General features: G+C 39.8%; 1 protein-coding gene across 1 annotated transcript in view; it reads right to left on the reverse strand.

Moving 5' to 3' along the window:
• The window catches only part of ctnnbl1 (catenin, beta like 1), a 52,064-nt gene that overhangs the window by 15,605 nt on the left and 13,604 nt on the right, over positions 1-22,855 (reverse strand). Inside the window, exons 10-13 of the mRNA XM_074680586.1 lie at positions 22,443-22,591; positions 17,273-17,454; positions 9,530-9,627; positions 8,127-8,207 (exon numbers count right to left, since the gene is read on the reverse strand). Of these exons, the coding sequence (XP_074536687.1) occupies positions 8,127-8,207; positions 9,530-9,627; positions 17,273-17,454; positions 22,443-22,591 (510 nt within the window). The remainder of the gene's footprint in view (positions 1-8,126; positions 8,208-9,529; positions 9,628-17,272; positions 17,455-22,442; positions 22,592-22,855) is intronic.

Raw genomic sequence — 22,855 nt, forward strand, 5'->3', positions numbered from 1 at the left:
CCCCATGGGACACTATCAGGGTTAACTGACAGAAGGTCCCGGGTTTGACCCATCACCCTACCCTGCCAATCACAGTATGGTGAACCCACTACAAGGAAAAGAACTCCCTCCTCAACAAATACTTGGCTCCTCCCTCATAGCTACTCTTCAGCCACAGGTGGATACGTCAAAAAGAAAAAGAAAGACAAACATTTTCAAATGAGGTCCAGAAAGTCAATAGCTGGCCCCTCCGGGGAGCCCAGCAGTAATGAAACAGAGGAGAGACGCATGATGACTCAAGCTAGACCTTTGAATCTGCATGGGGAGCAGGAGGTTTTGGACCATGACAAGTGCATTAAATATTCATTATTGTGAGCAGTGGAAGTGGACATTTGGGATATTAAACCTGAGCTGACGCTGGCGGCGAGGCAGTATTCATTACAGCGGCATAGTTTTGTCCACTCGTGAGTTTTGACATTGCGGCCAATATCTTTTGTGTGGCAGCTCTGTCCCTGCGGCAAACGCTGGACAGAAGAAGCGGAGAAAGAAAAACGTGTTGAAAAGACAGATCGGACAAGTCAATTACAGCAGCCCCGGGGGAGCCTGGTAACCTGGCTACAGTACAGACAAAGTAATAAGCAGTGATTTTCAGTCTCAGTCCCTTTACTGTATCCCAGCCACATGGTGTGTATGTGCGCCCAGGTGTGTATGATTTATGGAAGACGGTGTGCAGTGCAAGTGTTGCGCACATAAGACAGCATGTGTGAGTGTTTATGTGTGTGTGTGGGTGCCTCTGTGTGCTGCTTGTTCCTCTGCTTTTTTTCCAGTGGGATACTTCAATACAGAGTTAAAGTGATTTCTTTGTCAGCAGTCTGCAAAAGCCCACTGTGGCTGTGAAAGCGTCAGTGTGTGAGTGTGTGAGTGTGTGCTGGACTAATGCTCTTTATGAGGCTTTAGCAAACACCAGACAGAGAGGGGTTAGATATCCTCATTAGAGGGAGAAGAAACAGAGTTTGGTAATGAGGTAAACTTTGAGGTAGAAAAGGAAACTTTGTGAAAGTTGGAGACAACATGCTGATCTCAAGTTATGATAATCACTGGATAAAGAACGGCTCTGTGCTTGGGGCACACAAAATTTGAGTTTGCTCTCAAAGTGGGCAAAAGTAGAACAGTGTGTTACCAAGAGGGGGGAGGTATTACCATCTAAAGCCCAGACGCATCATTCAACATGTACTAAACTTTAGTAACTAAAAGTTAGAAGATGTTTGTCTGTGTTCAACAAATTCATCATCTGGAGGTCATATTAATTCTTGGACTAATCTCTCTTAAGGATCGTCTGATTAACTGTGTGGGACACTGTCCCAAAATGTGCATTTGCCAAGCTAACCAATTCATCTTCATCTTCAGACTTTTGTCTTCTAAAAATGAAAAATACTGCTTTGAAAAACATCTGATGAAGCATAAATCTCATTTATGTGTCCCACTGTTTGCAAAGAGATTCATTAGTAATGGATAAATGTCCTTCTGAAGGCCTTAGAGCAGACTTTATCTGATTACATCTCTGCTAACGTGACTTCAGTTATGTCTACAGTCATTTAGCTGGCCTCTGCTTCTTCTGCACGATATCAGGTAAGATGAATTCTTAAAGTAGTACAGCAACTTTAGAACACTTTCCCCATTAATACCTGTTTTGTCAGTGTTACAATTATATTTATCAGACACGTCTGTCCACAGCAATATGCGTTCAAGAGGATATACAACAAATGCAAGGATGAAGAAAGGAAGGGATAAGATCTGTCTCAGCTCTATCACTGCAGTGGATCTGATAGTTTTCAATTCAAGTCATGTGTTAACTCACACTGGATCCGCTCCGATGCGTTTGGGCAGCGCCTCAGATGAGGCAGGACTGAGTTCTCGCAATCAGATACGACTCTATTTTTGCTAGATGTCGGAACGATGAATGCTGTTAACTTCCACTGACACAACGAGTGGAGCCAGGCCAGGAGTCTACAGGTCTCAGGTTTTAAAGCCCAACATGAATGAGAGGAGCCTCATCATGGACGTGGGAAGCACAGGAACTCTTGCTGTCTGTCGGTTCTGCTCTGTGTACTGAACAGCCGATGGATGATGAGAGACGCAACGGCACAATGAAGCTGAGAAGAAACTGATATGGATCTGGTGTGAGGCCGGTATGCATGAGGGCCACAAACTGCTTCAAGTCCGACATCACAAGCAGGGCAGTTTTTTTCTCACAACTTAATGTTTGCTTATAATAAATGGCCGAAGTCTTAACACTAACCAAAAAGCAGACGGGCTGCCAGCACAAACATTGAGATGTTTGCTTGTTTTAAACTGCCAGAAATTGGGCCCTGAACAAAAACCAACCCAAACCCTCTATAAAAACACAAATATTGATACAAACAGATTGAGAAAATAGTTCAAGTCCATGAAGGGGTGATTTTATAAATACCTCTACAAAAGCAATGCAGGGCCTGTATGTGATTTATTTTTTATGACAGTATCAGAGTTCATGTCCCCAAATCCCTAAAATCTGTAAGATGAAGGTTTCTTAAGACATGCTTCAGATACTACAATGTTTTTTCTTATTTTAGATCAGTTTAAACAGGATTATGCAAATAACCATCTCCCAGGGATTAAGAGTCAAAACCTCTTCTAATGAATGTTGTTGATCCCACTGCAGGATCAGAAAGTCTCAGAACCATATTTTCACTACTTGCACTTTGCTGCACTCCCCCATCCTCAGCAAGTGAATGAACACCATTAGGAATGAGGAATAACATTAGGAAGAATGGATAAGGGCTTATTTTTATGGGAATGGTGGGTCTAAAAAGAAGATGTTGGATATAAGCAAGAGAGGAAGAATTTATTTCTGACAACATTTAGAAAAAACATAATATATCACATCCAGGTGCAAAACCCAACCTCACAGACTTTCTTTGAAAAGTCTACTGTCAGCAAACACTAAACCATCCTATTTCTGCTCTACACTCTTGCTATAGCTGGGTAAAGAAAACACACACACACACACACACACGCACGCACGCACGCACGCACGCACGCACGCACGCACGCACGCACGCACGCACGCACGCACGCACACACACACACACACACACACACACACACACACACACACACACACACACACACACACACACACAGAGAAAAAAAATAACACAGCGTGCAACTGGGTGCTTAGACTTTGGGAAAGTGCACTCGGGCATTTTATAGTATTGAGGTCGGCCTCAGCCGTGTTGTGCTGAGCTTCATCAATCTCCAAGAGGAGTTACCAAGAAGCTGAGAGCAGAGGGAAGGTTTGGCAGGAAGAAAGAGGGATGAAGGTAGTTCCATTTAGTTTGAAGGAGATATAGAAAAAAGAAGAGGACAGGAAGGACGTAGTAAAGGTGCAAAGGAGTCAGGGATTAGAGGTGGAGAAAAAGACAAGCAGGGATGTTACAGACCGTAAGAAAGACACAAACAGATGATGAGTGGAAACCACTGAAGATGCAAATTAAGAATAGGTGTAAATGAGTTGTACTGGGTTGGGAAGGGGATGAGTTAAATTCAGGGAAAGGGGGATGAAAGATAGAGAGAAAAGGAGTCCAACATAAGAAAAATGGCAGGATGGGAAAAGCAGCTTTCAGAGAGAGAATCAGAAGGAAAGAGGGAGAGGAGAAAGAGAGATAGCAAGGTGGGATGAAAATAAGCAGCTTATTAAAAAGGGACGGGGCTAGAGATGCGCAGAAAAAAAAGCAGCTGCAGCTTTTCTTTGCTATCCTCCCGAGAAATCTGTGGGTAATATGTTGCAGAGGAAAAACATTTTGCTTACCGCTCCTTAAAAACAGGCTTAACTAGGGTAAAGCAAAAGGCACGGCAGAGGGAGATAAAGCATGGCTGCTGAGTCTGACAGGAGCTGATTCAGCTGAGGTGCTGGACAGAACTGGGTTGGCGTCTTTATCACCTTATTTAACATAACGTGACATTTGGTGGAAGCTTCGATTTAAACACACTCACAGTATTATCAGTCTGTTTTTAGAGTGAGAGTTGCAGGAGAGGAAGGGAAACTGCAGACTTCTGCTCAATCCAACGGGCTGCACAAGGCACAGAAACCTTATTAAGAAGGTGCTGAAAAGTATCATGGCAATCCACAAAGAAATAATTTACTACAGCGTTACACCAATTACTACACTGACCTTAAAACTTTTATACTTGGAAAATAAATGCAACTAGATCTGGGTATTGCTGAGAACCTCAAGATTCAATTCAATTTTGATTCTTTAGGTTATGATTACATTTGATAACGACTTGATTTGATATTGATTTAGATGCTTCAATTTTTGATTTTCATGCCACATTAAAACAACCTAAACATCAGACTTTAGAGCTGAAGGAGCTGGCTTTACCATGCTGCTGCTAGTGCTTTGGCTGCCTTTTTGTTGTTGTTTGGTCTCATGCGGCCTTCGTCAATACAACTTGAATAACAGGCACAGCGCCCCCACTTGCCAGGTGGTGGTAAATTATTTATCAAGGATTTGCTGAATTGAGCTGGGCAAGGAAATATTGCTTAATAATATTTTTTAAATCAAAAAATCTACACCTTGTAGTGTTAATTCACACATAAACTGTATATTTCTGTCTATGAAACCATCAAAAAGTCCTGGTTCCCAAGCGGTCTTTAGTTTTACAGAATGAGGCTACAAACCTGAACCTGTAACCTAACTGTCAGCAGTGGCGTTACTTTTTGCCTGATGAAAGCCCCAGCTTTTGACAAGAAGAAGAAATCTCAGATTCTGTCTAATTTATGTTTTTATTTTTACTCTGTCGGCTCTGAGTCTGACAACTTCACAGGAGAGAGATGTTAGATCAAAGTGAAGTTCTCTTTTATGTTTGCTGTGTGGTTCAGTGTTGTACGAGCATTTTGTGAGCTATTTGTTGGCTATGACAGAGATTATATGATTATAGTTTTTTTGTACGTATAAAACAAATCAACTTTCTTAAAAATATTAATTGTACAAGCAGAGCAAGCTTGGCGTGATAACCACTGGTTGTTAAAAAGCTAATTATTAGATATTACAGACTTACATAAACTGGTATGTTATCACGTTTGGGAGAGATTGGGGTTTAAAAAGATAGTGGCACACACAGGCAAGATTTCTTATCACCACAGTATCACAAAGTCACACTTCTGCCATCCTGGAGGAAGAGACCGGAGAGGCACAAAGGAAAAAGACAGGGTGAGAGAAAAAGCTGAAAAAAGAGAAGGAAGGAGTGAAAATGTCAAACTGTCTGGCCTTTTCATGGCAATCCCATCACGATGTCAGTCTGAGAAATTAATCTTCAGTCATCTTTAGATAGGAATCTCACACTTATCAGTCTCCACCCACACCTCCCTCCTCTTGATAATTCCAGTTTTCACACAAAGTCTCTCTTTTCTTCTTGCATCTCCACTGTTAAACCATCACTTTTTTTTAACTGTACGTCCGAACAGTGTCTCTATTTTCCCTTTTTCTCGTCTCCCTCCTTTTCTGAGGACAGGATGCTCCTTCTCTTTCTCTTTTTTTCTGTTGAAGCCATTATCCCCGCCTGACCACTTATCTTCTATCCGTATCCCTCCAATGGCCTGTCTGGCCCACAGCTCAACACACTGTCTAACACACACACACACACACACACACACACACACACACACACACACACACACACACACACACACACACCTACACAAACACACACACACACACACACACACACACACACACACACACACACACAAACACACACATGTGCACACACATAAACCGCTCAATAGGCCCCCTCACACACAGCTATCAAGCCTTCCATTCCTCAGTAAACTGTCATATTGTTATCAGTAGGATTGTGATGGCTTTTTTGAAGTCTCTTCTCGCATGGCTTTGGATGTGACTCTGTGTGGAGCTGCACATCTTATCTCAGAAAAGAGATATCTGAACCCTTTATACAGGGATTGTGTTGGCGATGGTGATATCTATAATACAATTTGAATCTGACTCATCTGGTTGAAAAAGAGTAGAACATGAATGTCGGATGGAGTCACACAGAAGTCCAAACTTTTTCTTTACACAGATTTTCCAGCACACTGTTACCATTCCTGCTAGATGAGCTGATTGAGGGTTTGACAATTCAGTTGGTGGTAAGAGAAGTCTTCAGAGAAGCCCTGAAAAAGGGATCAAGTAGGGAAAGATTGATTATCAGCTGGGCCGATATTTAGCATTTCTGAATCCGCCTTTTTTTAATCTGTAATAATAGATAAAAAAAACAAACAACTTAAAGCTGTTGATTTGGCACTGGTGCAGCCTACTCTGTCTCCAGGATTGTCCCACCCACAGTACCATCTAAGAAGTTACATGCAGAGCCATGGGTCAGATAACAGCCAATCAGCAGTGAAAGCTGTGGATGCACAGGGCTCACACACACTGTTTTTCCCGAGTGGAGAAACTCTGGAGAGCAGATAAATGTTTCAGAGGCGAGCTTAGGCAGCAGACTCTCCTAAAATTGTCATAAACATACCAGTCCCATTTTTTTAAGTTTTTAAAGTTATCATTTAACTTTATGCGACATGCTGCTGAGTCTGGGAGCTGTTTAATAGACAAATGCTAGTCCTACTTTAATGTTATACTCCCTTTCAGTAGACTGTCTGCTATAACTTGGTGTTAGTTGCAGGTTTGTACCATAATTTGTTATTTGACAGTGTTGATAACTATGGTGAGCCAGTACATATTTCATATTCTGGATCTTAGTATCTAGAATATGGACAGGATCTGGATCGTACTTTTACACCCGTCATAAATGATGGTGACCTTATCTTTTATTGTTTTGCAAAGCAATCCAACCATTTATGGTGGAGTTATAGACACATATGGTGAAACGGCCCTATCTCACAATGATAAAGAATCCTTTAAAAAAATCCTGGATTCAGACGCTCATCCAGATCAACTCCAAAGTTTATTCACTTATTCCTTTTTTTGAACATTTCCTGAAAATTTCATCAAGATCCATCCGTTACTTTTTGAGCTATGTTGTTCACAGACAAACTCTCGATAATGTGGTAATGATTCATGGAAAAACAGAACTTTCAGTCAAAGTAAGATCCTTTCAACTGAAAAAACTCATATTTACAAAGCTATTTTCAAAGCATTGGAACTCCAATTACAAAACAGTTGGTCACCCATATGCAATATTATCCAGAACATGGTGCTTGTTCACTAAATACGAATTCTGAGGTTGTTTTTCCACCACTTCACAGCATGAATGGGATTCTGCCACAGGTTTGCTTTCACACACTGGCTGGGCTCCTGTGTGTGTAGGAGGGATGCTCTCCACTTTGTTGGTCACTGTATTATGACTTATTAATGTGTATGATTCTTGTAGAAATCAAGAAAATACAAAAACACAGAAGAGAATAAAAAGTCCAAAGAGCTTTTCAATGATGTACAAACAGCTTGGTGTGATCCCACACTTAAGAAGCCAACACAATGAGGCTGTTGGATATAAATGATCACATAGCGTAGTCCATGGTTTCTCTGACCATGATGCACTCTGAGAGATTAAAATTAAGAAGACCCTCTGCCCCCTGATATCAGCAGAATGCTAATATTGGAGTTTTTGTGGTTCCTGCTGTTTGTGCAAAATCTAACTGGTAAGATGGTTTAGTAAACTTTAAATGTAAATTCTCTATGATGAATGGGATTACACAGCAGGAACAAACAGGAACCAAGCTGAAAAAATGCATTAGTGCTAACTTTTTATGTACAAGCTGTTACCCTGTTACTGTGCAGTATCAAGTTCAAGTTTGATGACTTTTGAAGGAACTGGTTGATGAGTAAAAGTTAAAAATATAACATACCTGTTCTTAAAAATACTGTACTCTCATTTTAAAGACCTGATCTTGACTGGTCCAAGGCTTCAAGATCAGTTAAGGACAGGCTGACAACTTCACTGTCTGATTTGAATACACCTGTGCAACAAGCTGCGCGATATAAAGCCAGTGTAAACAAGACGAAGCAGAGAGAAGGACAGAGTGACTGCCAGGAGAAAGAAAGAAAAGACGTAAAGGACAGAGAGGTGGGAGGAACAGGAGAGATGCTTACATGTTTCTCTCCTTCGATCCTCTTGTCAGCCTGTTGAACAGCCTCCAGGTACTTAAAATGCAACTCCATCAGCCTATCAACCTGCAGAGAGAATGAAATGGAGGCAGACAGAGAGTACGCAACAAGAAAATAAGACAGGAGAGGAGAGAAGAGGAAAAAGAAGAGAGCACGAAGAAGAGGGACAACATAATCAGACATGTTTAAAAAAAACCTTTTTCCTTTAATTTCCCTCACATTAACCTTTTTTTCTTGATAAATTGAGGGCCGAGGGCTACAAAATGGAAAATTAAGAAAATAGGTGAATCTGCAGCACAAACATACTGTATGATAAAATTAACAGGTAAATGTGAACAAGAGAAATGAAAACCGAAAATAACTTTTTTTTCTTGACAACAGTTTCTGCGTCAAACATCATGTGTTTTATTAGCTGGTCTTGAAAGTACCAAGAGTATGATATGATGACATTGTTTAATACGTGCAGTAATGAAAGGCATTGTAGTCAAGCTGCCAGGTTTCGTTTTTAATCACTTGTCTCTGTGACATAAAACAGCGTGTTCCACACACAGGTACAGAACAGTGAGGTAAGGTGAGTAAGGTGACAGCTGACTGATAACCTGAGCGTGAACCTGAATGAGCTGGGCCTTTACTCTGGGATTAGAAAAGATCAGAAATTTTAAGATTCCTCAGGATTCAAGAACCTCGAATGACTACGATTACTTTTATTCAAAGAACTAAATGATCTCCAATTTTTTTCTCCTTTTTTTTCCATCTGTACATACACAGAAAATGAAATATTTGCAAGCATTTATTATATTTCCTACTACTAGAAACTATCAGAGTTTCTTTAAATACTAATGGGAGACATAAACGAGGCAAAAAGGGCATAAAAAAGGGTTTGGTAAACTCTTGAACCAAATTGTTCTTTATTACTCTTACAAACCAATTAGTTATCAAAAAGTAGTACCAAAAGATCTGTCTTGAATTTGAATTAATAACAATGAAAGACAGTAAGATAAAACACCTAAAATCATTGCAAAAAGACGGTGACATCAAAAAGCCAAAGGGAATCCAATCAGTGCAGCTTGACTCAGCAAATATTTGACACTGTGTCTGAAAACAGCAGGTGAACATAAAACCAGTGTATCATGATTTATTTTCTTCGAAGGAAAAAAAAAAGTGTTTGTTTTTTACTGTATGGTTGCAGAGGAGGTGGGATTTAAAGTAAGTTTAACTCTAAAATCTCAGTTTATCTGCACCATTAGGACTGAGTGAATAAACAGATTTTAATCATATTTCCCCAAGTTAAAAAAGAAACGCCAAACGTGTAAGTAACTTCCACAAACATAAACTCTTTTATTATAATAACTGCTGTGGCAATCAGCAGGGAAATGACCGTGACTAACCTTCTCACAGTCGTTCTCTGTGAACTTGGTGAGCAGTCTGCTTCTCTGTTGGGACTTGAGATTTCTCAGCATGGAGGCGATGATGGAGCAGACGTGCTCTGAGGTGAGAAGAGAGAGGAAAAAAATGGTGCATCTTAGTTTGTATCATAAACAGATGCAGCATGGATGCCTGCTTTACTGTAGTTAATCAAACAGCTTATTGTGTTTTAACCCAGAAGCAAATCAGTAGCTCAAAACAGGAAACTCATAAAAACTGCAAAGCTCTTTCACACCCACACCCACAGGCCTCAGAAAGAACAAATCGATTAGCACTTGATAATTTGCAATTACAGCACGCGCTCAGCTAAGCTTGGATACGCTCACAGAGAGGGCAAAGCACAAGGAGGAGAAAATGTTAATACAATTTAGAAATCAATTTTCATTTTAGGGCACACTGGAACAGGCGTAACAGTTTTGACTGTGGCTAAATTATTTTTCTCAGGGTGATAGAAAGTTGTGTGAAGCAGCTCAGGGGCCTTCTACCAGGAGGGGGGTCTAAATGTGTTCATCAAATAAATTAGCAAAATAAACCAGCAAGTCCCTTTGAGTGTCCTTGTGAACCCCCGTTTATACAACATGAGATGCTATCTCGTCCAAAGACCTCATTCCTCAGGATACAAGAGGTAACAATCGACAACATTTCTCTGAATTAAAGAACAACACACTGAACACAAAGGGGAGAAAGAATATGGCACTGTAAATCTGAAGATATACAGAGTAGAGAAAAAAATGTAATTGGACTTTATCAACAAGAGGTCAATATTCTCTCTCAACAAGGCTTTGCAGTTGCTAAGCAACAGGACTACAGGAATCAATCCCATTTCTGCTTTTTAAAAGGGGTCGTGTTTGCTGTCAGCTCCCTCTCTGCAATCCCCCACGACCTGCAGCATTCTTACTTACAAGACTTTAAAGATAAGGAAGGCTAGGATCTTCAAACGTCACATCTTTCTGAATACACACGGATACTTTAACATTACAGGTGTGATAAGCTGCACTACAGATGCTGTGATGCACGAAACCAACTGCAGGTTTGTTTCTTTAAGAGAGGGTGCATCCTTTCTGAAGCTAAAATCAGTATTTTCAGTATTTTGTATTGAAAGGTATTTAAATAAAACATCCTGAGTTACTATAAGGAGCATAATGGGTTTTTGCAAGGGGAGGAGAGTTTTTCAAAAGCTTTAATTTACACATAAATGAGTCTTTAATGCTTTAACCATGATTAGGAAATAATGTTTTCTTTTGTATCACAAACGTAAATGATACCCCTCTTTGCCTACGATGAAAGATCTAAAGGAGAGGGTATCCTGTTTTTCAAGGATTTATGAGTAGTTTTAAATGAAACGTAGTAGTTTTAAACGGCTGAGAGCTCAAAAAGATCCCAAATTTTCTAATCCCTTATTCGAGCCTCTGTGTGAAACACTTTGTCTTAGCTACTGTCTCTTTAAGGCTCCCTGCTCAACAAACCCCCTCCCCTCTGATTGGCCAGCCCTCTAGAGGCCTGTCCAAAGCTGAGCTATGGGCAGACCTTAGTGTTTGGGGTATGAGGCAAAACTATGAAGCATTCCATTTGTACTTAGAAGTCGGTATTTTCAAGTTTCGGTGGGAACAGCAAACTGGAACACCCCACCCCATCCCAGGTCGGAATTTCCGACTGAGAAGTCGGAACATCAACACCACCCCAGAGTTCCCAGTAAGAAATTCTGACTTGAGGGGTAAACAGTAATTAAGCTCCTGTTACATTCTATTTATTTCAGAACCCCTACCAGTGTTTGTCGCAATAAATCAGCCATATATATAATATTATTCGATATTTATATACAGAAATACTGCTGATATGGTAAGTTTTTCCGACTTGGCAGCTAAAATGCTTTAACTCAGAGGTGACATCATTCCGAATCCCGACTTCCCAGTTCTGAGTACAAGTGGAACGTACCACTAATGTCTCATGAACCAGTTAGGAGACCTCATAACTGGAGTAAGTCTTGCGGTTGCTTTGTGTAACAGACCGATTTGATCAGTTTACTGACAGATTCAGGGATTTTTACAATATGAATATGTAGAGATATGATTGATTATGAATTCAGACTGGTGGATTTATTGGTGGGAAGCTGAAGGGTTACACAAAGGGCTCATGTGTATAGAAAAATCCCAAATATTAGAGAATGTCCAATTAGATGATGAACTTTATTAGAATCCTGTTGATGACACGAGTGCAGTGCAGAGTTCGAATAGTAATCTGACCAAACTTCAGGTATCACAGTTGAATTCTCCCTTGTTTAAAGTACCAAGCCCTATTTTCTGTACACAATGACAGGTAAGCTAACTGCCATTTCCAAAAGGACGCTACTTTATCAACTTGATCCAAACGGTAATTGATGTCGCCACCTCCACGCCCTGCCGGGGAGGCTATTGATCGGTGGCTGTGCAATGCTGTCTCCAAAGAGTTGAAAACTAAACAACGACTGCTCTGTTGAGATTTGTGGAGGAGAGGAGGCGGGCTTACACTGTGGGTACAAGACAGAGGGCAAGGCCAAGCAAAAGAGCATTTGGTAAGGTGTCCAATCAATACTTCATTTACATACTCTGCTGTAGTCCTTAATGTTGATTATGAGAAAACCTAGAAACTGATTTAGAAACATTCAAACCCCCCTCAAATGACAAATTTTTATGAAACAAAGAATACATTTTTCATTCAAAGTGCACAAATTGTGAGCCAGACATTCTGAGGTCTAGCATAACTCACAAGTGGTGCTTGTTTGAGTTAACAGCAAATTTTTCAATGATCTCTGTCAAGTTTTCTCTCATACAAGGTTCCCAAAGCTCCCTCAAAAAAGGTTGCCTTTAATATTATAAGTCTTTTTAATGTTACCTGAAACAGCTTCCCCAAAAGAAAATAAATGAAAACCATCCATCACATTGAACGACTCCACATCAGTAAACAAGCTCCAAGTCAACTTTTGCTGCAGGATATATTTGCTTTAAGATAACACTTTGCATGTCCAGGAGCGAGCTTTCGATCATCCTCTACTAATCAGTCACTGTGTGCCTCCTTCGTGGCCCAGAGGAGAGCTAAAGCACCAAGTTAAAATGCAAATAACCCTGAGTGGCATGGATTCATGTATTGATTGACAGTTGAAGGAAGAGCTGTTTAGCCTTAAATGACAGGGAGAACAGATAGGTAGCACTCCAATGATAGACAGAATTGACCTGGACTGGCTGTGCCCTGGGGAGAGCAATCAGCCTCGCAGCACTACAGGCGACTGTCAAGGTCTCTAAGTGGCTGTGTTCACTGTTTGACAGAGCAGAGCAGAATTTCTGGTTCTCAGGCCACGAAAAATTATGAGTATCATGTTGAAAATGCTGGTTTATTTTGTCACAACGTGAAACACCATGCAAACTGCAAAGTCCACTCACTTTGGGATTATTTTTCTGTTTAGAAACAAAAGTATTGGACAGAGAGTTTGCAAAACAAGCTAATGAACAAGAACCGAGAGTACCTTTAAATATAAGAGCTAAAATGAAAGTTATTTTAGATAACTTTACACTGAACAAAAGGCCAATAAGGACAAAAGTGCTGGAATTATCAGAAAAAAATCAAATTCACAGACCAGTTGGAAACAAATGTTAAACACCAAAGGAAAAATAATCAGAGAAAGATAAGAAATGCAAAGGAGAGAAATAAATATCCAGTTATCATGTGGAGTGCTTCAGAAGATGAAAAAAACATATGTCTCAATAAATCAAATCATATGTCTTTGCTGTGTGAGTTTACACAGATGGAACGTTATCAATGCCCACCAGAGGAAAGACCAAACGTGAAGATGTTAATTAGATGCTCTTTGCGTAAGGATCCAGCGGTAAATCTCCCCTTCTGACATATACTAATAATAGGATTACACAGCATGAGTCTGACAACACAGATTACAATCGAACTTGTATCATGTAAATGTTACTGATCTCAATCTGTGCCAAAGGCGCTCAGAGCTGCGAGAGGGGATGATCAAGTGAGAGCTTCCTTTGATTCTTTTCTTTTGACTGAAATGTGTGATGGAAGTTTCATCATTACGCTGAGATAAGTTTCTCTGTTAGAGGCACTTATCTGGGCTCGTATATTCTGCTGTGAAGTCATGCCTCCTAAATCCTCATTTTCTCCTTATACCAGAGGAGATACTGATGATAAAGTCAGGGCTTATAAATTTCTGAGTTTTATCTTTGTAATGAAACTGCCATAATTTGGGAGGAAAATGTTTCAATTACAGCATCCATTTCTCCCTTTTTCTATGTCCTGCATACTTCCATTTGAGGCGCAGAGCCATACAAAGTGACATGTTTTCTATCATAGGTCTCTTTGTGCCAGCAGGCCTCGCTCAGTTCCTTTTAGTGCACTCATTAGAAAATGAGGGTCACCAGAAGGGCATGCAAAGGTGTTTTGCATGGCATTAGAGACGTATCAACTACAAAGACCTGTGTTCCCTCAAGCACTCAACCAAATGTACACACTTCCCACACACACACTTCCCACACTTTCGCCTAGTTGGAACTGGAGATGGGGCTATGACTATTGTGTCACACCATGTAAATTAGTTGTTTACTTCTGCTCCCTCTCATGGTTGCACGCATCATTAGCCACCTAAATATAACAACAGTCTGCCACCAATTTCCATCATACAGTCTCATTTCAGTGGTAATGACAGAGTGCACAGACCAATAAAAATAGACCCTAAAAGCAAGGTGAGCGGCAGCATCGTGACCAGAATATTCATGAGAGGAGGAAAGCTCGTCCCTGTCTGTTTGTTTTTCACTTTGCTCACTACTTTCTATACTTTAATCTACAATGTCTTTATCAATTACGCTTGCCTGTGTGCTAATATAATCTGGCAATCCCTGGTAACTTAGGCAGAGTCCACTGCAAGAGGGATTTCATGGGAATCAATCTCCACACTGGGGTTTATGATCGGGAGAGCTGTGGTATGAGTGTGAGAGAGAGCAATACAAAAGGAAAGGACAGAGAGGTCCGTACTTTCTAATTACTTTTGTTCGAGGTGGCTGATAGTTAATTAATCTACAGTGTTATTGTGTTATTCTGGACAACCACTTGATTCACAGCATTTTCAATTAGTCGTCTTCCTAAGTAGGAGGGTTCACTCAACGGGCTTTTTATTCTGACAGGCGTCTCATTGGGTCAATAACTGTTCAGGAATCGATGGAGAAAGATTCAACAAAAGCTCAAACTCATAAGAATGAGGACATGGAAAACTCATTTTGGTGATGAATATTTTACTTCTCATGTTTGGACTTGTCTTCTCAAAAACGTAGGATTCATTATACTGTAATGCAAAACAGGGAAAAAAATTTGATTAATTTTATTTCATCAAGCTATAAATCGACCTTTCTTCTTTCCTCTTGTTTCATTGTTTGCCAAGCTGTGAGTTAAAAATCAAAATGCTTGTTAGCAAATTTTCAAGTGTGTGAGCATATAGATGAGTCTTAACCCAACCTGTCAGATCTTTATAATCTTCAGCTGCTGCATAAGGTGAGCTCTATTCTCAATAAATATCCTTTTCTGACTGGTCTAATCCTCTAAAGCCCCTTTCAGGAGTTTCTAGCTGGTCATGAAATCAACTTAAATTTGTAGTAATGCCTTTTAATGATACTACATGGCATTATATTTGTCAGTCCAAAGTCACCAGTTTTAGATGTCTCATAATAAACTAGTCTTTAATGTACAGGGTAAGATCAAGGAGTAACATCCAATTAGTAAAAATGAAGCCTATGCAGAAGTGCAAAATGTTGCTGTTCAATAAGAACCCACTTGAGGCTGGCTGCTGAAAGACCACAAGTCACGTACACACCCTGCCATAAAAACAAACTTTTACAGCATCAAAAAGCATATTTACAGCCTGGTTCAAAACGTCTCAAGTCTAAAACACTGATTTTACAATCCGCACCCACAGTGGGTGAATTTTTTTCTAACTGGATAGAAGTTGTTAGGGTCGTTTGATTTTCCAATCAGAGGCACATCTCAGGTCACGTGACTGACAAGCGCCCCATAGCTGCTCGAAATGAAACTTACAGCCAATGTCAAAAGAATATGGCTGCGTCTGCAGACTGGCTTTATTTCAAGTTTCAGTAACGACGGGTGACGTTGTGGAGGCTTCGTCCATGTTTTATATGGTCTATGGGTAAGATCTAAAAAGAGACAAAAGGTATCAGTCTGTCTAGAGGGAGGAGACAATAAACAATAACAGAAAGTTTCTCACAGGAGCTTTAACGTGAGAGTGCCAACGTCTTGCTCTGGGCCGTTAGGTTGTTGATTAGACCTAAGTGAAATATATTTGTTTCCTAGCTTCTGAAACTGAACTCTATCGCTGATTTTACACAAATATAGTGCAATTATAGTTTGCACTATAATAAAATTTATCATGTTCATTCATTGACTACATAGTTCTTGATACATTAAGTATTTCTTGTCTTTAGAGCTTCTGAAACTATCTGGACTAGAAGGTTCTCTATCTATACATAGGTTTCCCCATCAAACCGACCTTCACTTTACCGTCATAGTACACAAATTTTCACCTTACTCACTAAACCTCAGAGGGAACCACAACCTTCAGGGTGTATTTTCACATCTCTTTTTCAAGTCAGTCTTTTAAGTTCGTTCCTTCCCCTGCAGGGGCCTCAACACACGAGGGAAAGGTTTGACTGTTAGGACGGGTTATCTTTCCTCCTCTTCCTCACGCTGCTGGAGGAGGTCATAGGTTAATTCATCCAGTCCCTGGGTAGGACAGCACACAATGGAAGACAATTTGTTCTTCTCTGCGGGGCTGGAGAGTCCCCCTGGATGAATCACACTTAATTAATATAGACAGACAGAGAGAGGAGGGGTTCCACATTTTGGGCGTAGGTGACGGAACAAAGAGAGGAGAGACGGACAGAGTGGCTGTCACTCTTTCCTCCTTTTTATTTCCTCACCCTGCTATCTCTCACTCTCCCCCTCTGGTTCTTGTTTGCACTTCCGATATCTCACTCAGAGACAAGAGAGGTTTGAGGGTGAAGGCAGAAAAATCAATCAAGATTGGATTGATAGAGTAAACTGACAGGCCACAGAGGCAGCAAAGCATGATACATGAGCAGATTAGGATTGAGTGTGTCTGCAGGAAACAGGTGTGATCACATGCTGCAGTGGTAAAAAAGCAATAAAATAAGTATCATTCATTTCAATAATTAGAACCAGTACAGTCAGCAAATGAATGAACGGATGGATAAAGTTGGAAAATTAAAGATAATTCAGATACAAAGGTTCTTCAAAAGCCCCAGTGAGGAGACTTTAACTGATTCTTAAAGAGCTGAAATTATTGCTGGGGCCTCTTTAACCATCGGGGACATGATTTTATACATCTGTATGATTATTTTGGCTCCCTGCAATCACTGTAATTGGTGTCACTAAGTTACGGCACTCTGAGGAAACAATCTTAAATTTCTGTAATGCAGTTTCATCGGACCGTTTAAAGACAAAAAGAGCAGGATTTTTTGTTTGAATAAAATAAAACTGGACTTAGAAATGTCAACGTATGAATTAAAGCTTTCACTGCTTGGCTCAAAGGTTCACACTTCCTTAACAGGGGAAACCAGAGTGACTTACAGTTTAATGCAGCCTTTCTAAAAGCATCTCCTCTTGCTGCATTGTAGTTATTAGAGACTAACCTTCATGCTCCTTCTCTGTAGCACCAGTTTTCTTCATCTTCTTGGGGGTTTTCATGAAAAGTGGAAAGATAGTTCTTAAGCCAAGGATGTCCACAAACTTGTGGCAATTATCTGTTCCCTCAGGTCCAATCATCCCATAGTCCAGGACCTTCAGAGCACTGGTTCGGGACATTTTCTTTTCCCTGCAAGTGTGGAGGAAATTACACACAAGTCAGAGAAAATAAACAGTATCAAAATTATGTTACAGCTCACAGCTCAATAAACCAAATCAGTGTTTACACTACAACTTATAGCCTGTAAGAAGCAAAAGATAAACTGTTCTGTCAGGTAATGTGCTTGATGGGTTAGCCTCAGCAACATTTGCAGCTTTTTAAGGACTATACAATTTATCTAGCCTCATACTGCTCACACTGTTATATTTCTTACTATTTCATGTGCTGATGTCCTGCAGCAACTTTCATGCAATAAATATCTTTTTTTTTAATCTGCGGAAGAAAATAAAGGAGAACTAGTTTTTAAAATGGTTTTTCAGGTTTGCGAGAAATGCACAAGCATGCATCTCATCCTGAACAAACTGTAAGAAAAAAGACTTGAGATGATAGACTCCTGTTTTTGTTTTAGTACGTAAAATCAAATGCCACCCACGACCCTCAGGTGAGCTATGACTAACAGAGAGCACCTTTCTCTGAACTACAAAGAAAGTTTTCTCTTCCTGAGTCAAAAAATTCAAACTAAACAGAGAAAAGTTTTGGGTAATTCGGTGAAGACTTACTCAGAAAATCAACTGTCATAAAAAACTGAAAATATGTCGACACAAATTACATTTGTGGGTATTTTTGTTTTCCTTTATCAAAGCATTTCAAGGGAAACCAACTGTTTCCTGATGCGTCCTCCACCGCCCTCCCACATCTCCTCTCAGGAAATGTAGCTGTCTGTCACTGTGTCACTTCCTCCATTCCCACCAATGACAGATGACAGTGTTTATCTCAGAGGAGGGACACATATTTCAGCAGTTGAGTCTGGTTCTGCAGACAGGCACATTATGTATGATGGACGGCTGGAGAGGCCAGGGGGGATGATACACAGTGTACTTTCTGAAGGGAAACTGGGCAATTCAGCCCGCAGACGGCTGACTTGACTCAACGTCCTGGTGACGCCTTTCGGAAATTGATGCATGACAGCAGTGGTAGGTTCACCATTAGTCTCTAAAATTCTTGGTGACGCTGAAGCACTCAAAGGTGTCTGAAAGTTGGCTGACCTGTTAAAGTTGACAGGATCAGTTTCTACAACCAAAAACTCAAACTTAATTGAGAAATAGCAACAATCCCAGAAAAAGTTAGACATTTATACACATCTACAAATAATGACTGTTTCGATGAAAATTTCTTCATTCTCACTTTTGCTCACCCTGACTCCAAGCAGAAACTTTACAAGGAGCTGATAGGGACTATTCTGGATGAAGTTGGGGTCTGTTTTTGTTCATACATGCAGCCTTAAGAAAAATACTGAAAGAGTTTCCAAAGAATACTTGAATGAGGCTAATGAAATGTTTCGTTTAAACCTCTGTTTTTCATGCTCATTATGAGTTAAGTAAAAGAAACCAGGACTTAAAAAACGACGGTGGTGCATCTCTGCTTGAGGAGGAGGTTTCTGGTCGAACAAACATTTAGCTGAGCCGAGGATTCATCAAGACACCAGGTGTGAAATCCGTACGTAGCACAAAGTTGGAGAGCCCTGGTTGGAATTGAAATGGAGGTTTTGATGGAAAACTAATAAATGTGTCTCAGTGAGAGGAGATGGCTTTTTTCGGGTTTCTCATTTTTATTTTCCATTTATTTGGCACCTGCACTCTGACTGGGGTAGAACGCGAGAGCTGATGAATTTTAAAACTGGAAATGAAAGATATGCTGCGAAACTTGGAGCGCTGCTGAAGAGGAAGTTGATAGTTTTGGCATTTAGTAAAAATGTTTCAGTGAAAAAAAAGTTACAGCCCTGACAGGAGACAAATTAAAAATAAAAAAGCGGAAAAAAACATTAAAACGCTTCACAGGATTTAAAATTTCTGTGTAGTATAAGATAAACTCTGAAATAAGATTAAATTCTGTGTATCCTATTTTCTCTTAATGCAAAATTACTTTTTTAACATTTTTTTTCATAATTACATATATATATATATATATATATATATATATATATATATATATATATATATATATATATATATATATATATATATATATATATATATATATACAAGCAGTCTTGAAGAATTATAAAGAATGAAGACAGCTCCACCTTGAATTAATTATCGTACTCTAAAAGACATTTCTTCTGTCTTCTGTTTCTCTCCTCCTCTTTCCCTGGTGGATGATTTAACAGAAAAGTGTTTTTGCATTCCAATAATGAGATATTGATCCAAGCCTTAAATCTGCGTGACGAGAGATGTGATTATCAGCGCAGGGCTGCAGAAGCTGTGAAGGTTTTATATAAATGCGTGTAATGTGTCTTTATAAGGTCACAGCTCTGCATTTGCTGCACTCCACCAACTGTTGATTGATCGAGCTGATGGTTTCACTGGGCAACAGAGTAGAAAGGCAAGCTGTTCTGTTCTGAGTTACACCGTGTTCTGGTGTGAGTGTCAGTACAGAAAGCACAGGGAAGGAAAAGTTCATAACTGAGCCATGAGAGCCACATCATACATCTAGAAACATCCTGTGCTGAGCTCACAACCACACAATCACAACCGCAGGTGTTGCGAAGGCCCTCTTAAAACTCTAAGGATTGTTATTGTTTCTGCCAATTTAACCCTAAATTGTGTGCCTTCAGCATGCTTAAAGTCTAATGAAACATGCCACAAAATTCACTCACGGAGGAAAATTTATGAACTCCATGTTTTCATGGCGGTACATGCTCCACGGAGCCCCCTAGGTAAGAAAGACAAACAGCCTCTCCAGCTACTTTGCACTGAAGTCTTGAAGTTTTTTGTGCATAATTATCATGCCAAGACCTACAAAAAGCTCTCTCACGACTAAGGTGAATTCCAAAAAAGGAAGTTCAGAAATTGGGGTTGATTGGGGCTTTCTTATGAACAGCAACAATGACAAAACTTTATCAAAATGTTTTTTTTTCACCTGTGAAGGCCAACTAAAAAAGCAGCATGGAAGTCAACTCCATAAAATACAGGAGCAGGACAATAACTTCTGCATACAGCATTTGAGTTTCTGGAAGTTGCATGAGAAGTTTTGCAGATAAATCAAACACTGATTACACTTACTAACTGACTTAAAATAAAACCAACCTCTCTGACTCAGATGATTCAATTTTGTGTTATTTAAACTTGAATATTGCCACTACATCAAACACTGCTCCTGCACAGCTTTTTATAGATGGCTCAAAATGAACTGGACTGATTCAACTGAGTAACACTGATCATCCATTAAAAGGGTGATTGTTACATGAGCAAACATTACTAATTACATTATCTGATTAACTTACAGAGACAAAAATCTGTCAGTTGCTAGAGCTGTTATGGCTGCAACATTATCCTTCAGGCAAACACACCCAATCAAATTAAGAGCCTTAATTTGCTGTGGAAAGGCCTGGAATAAAATGAGCGGTTTAAAAGCTTTCCAGAGAAGATTCCTATGGTAAGTGAGCTTTTTGTTAAAGTAAGATGTCTTTATTACCTTATTTTGAAAAGTTTTTGAGGCCTTTGTCAGTTGAAGGGACGAATGAATGGAGAACAGAGAAATATATGCAGTAGGATCGTTATCAAGAGTTCACCCAGGAATTGGGACTATAGCCTTTGTATGTTGACCATAAGGTCTATCACCACCCTTTTTGAGTACGAGGGCTACTTCAAAGGAACTAAGTAGTATGAAAGGCTGCTTGTGTGATAAAAACTTTTTAAAGAAACTTCTTAAACAAAATTTTTAACATTGATATTTGAGTAGTTTCTACTACCACTACTACTACTACTACTACTACTATCTTTTATTATTATTTGTTTTAACTGTAGCCTGTAAATCCTGTAATTTACATACAAATAAGAATAATAATTGCTTTTTGATAGAGTGTGGGCTCACACATTCTCTGCTGCATAAATCAGTGTCCTGGTCGGGGCACCCAGGTCTAAAATGTCTGGACTTGCCCGTGCTTGTCAACGTGCACCACGTGGCAGGTATTTCATGTTGCTTTGCTCATCAATGAATATTTTTATGCTGAATGGAGGTTTCCATTGGTGATATAGAAGGTGTTACAGTGAAAGACGGGACTCAACTCCTCCCCACGAAAAAGTCAAACAACTTCTCAATCATTTATGTGTGTTGGTGTAATCAGTGCACCGCACTCGCTCCAATCAGCAACCTGTCTTCCTCTTTGCAGTCAATATACATAAATGATCCATCAATAAAAGAGGTAATTTTCTTCAGTAGTGGCATGTTCTGAGAAAAATTGATGTATATTTCTTCACTATGTAAATCTAAAAATGATCAGAGTATTATTTTTGTAGCGCAGCGTGTTTTAGGCCCCTGTGTCAATCACACTATTAATAATCTGCAGGTGAAGTGAATAAGGTCTAGGCTTTGTAAATGTTTCAGTAAAAGATCTAATGCAAACTTCTCAAAAGTGCCAGATAGAAAACAGAGTATGAAGGATACTCCTGTGTTTATACTAAACTCTTTGTGCTGTTGACGTGGATCACAAGGACAATGCGTCTGTCAGGGTGTTTGGGTCAAAGAGAAACAAGAACATTTTAATGACATTTGAGGTCTTCTTGTTTTGTTAGTTTCACTGTTAATGTTGTAATCATGCTGCAAACACAGGGAGTCATTTTAAAATTTTCCACTTCCAGTAGTCAACGACAAAAACTGCATGGAAGTCAACTTCAGATGCCCAAATATAGTTTTCAAACTCGTGCAGTTTTTCTGAAAAACAAGGGCCTGTAAGTTTGCATCATCCACAAGGACACACAAAAGGAAAATCAAAGAAACTTGCATCTGATATTTGTTCTATTCCCCCAACAATCATCAGGTAAGGCAGAAAGAAATGTCACAAAAAGACAACAGAGAAAAATAACTACAAATTAGCAGTGCACAACAGAATACTTAAAACTGATTTAGTTCATTTTAATAAGAGAGTAGTCATGTATTAGTCTGTGCTTAGGACTGACCTCAGCATGAGATTCATCAGCTGAAGCCCCTCCCCTCTGAGGAAGCGGTCCCGGTTGGCTGGCAGCATCAGGCAGGAACACAGACCATCAAAGAGGTTCTCCATCATCTCCTGCTCCTCAGCTGTCGACGGGTTGTGACGTTTGAAGACCTGAAAGGAAAGGAAGGAAATTAGGATACTGAGGGAAAGTGTGTTAAAGAAAAAGAAAAAGCTTTTGACATTTGTTGTTCGAGTAGTTGGTCCACGGATACACAGGGTCTGAACCACAGGGTTAGAAGACGACCACATAATATACTGCACATAGTCCATCCCAAACCAAGGGATGCTCAAGGTTGAGAAATGACTAAACTGTACCTCTCCAAAACTCTAATGAATGGACAGTAAATAAGTATGGTGGTGGCAGAGCAAATCAAA

Source organism: Halichoeres trimaculatus, unplaced genomic scaffold, assembly GCF_033239565.1.
Source record: "Halichoeres trimaculatus isolate MK-OKI-2021-1 unplaced genomic scaffold, fHalTri1.1 fHalTri1_scaffold_11, whole genome shotgun sequence".
NCBI lineage: Eukaryota > Metazoa > Chordata > Actinopteri > Labriformes > Labridae > Halichoeres > Halichoeres trimaculatus.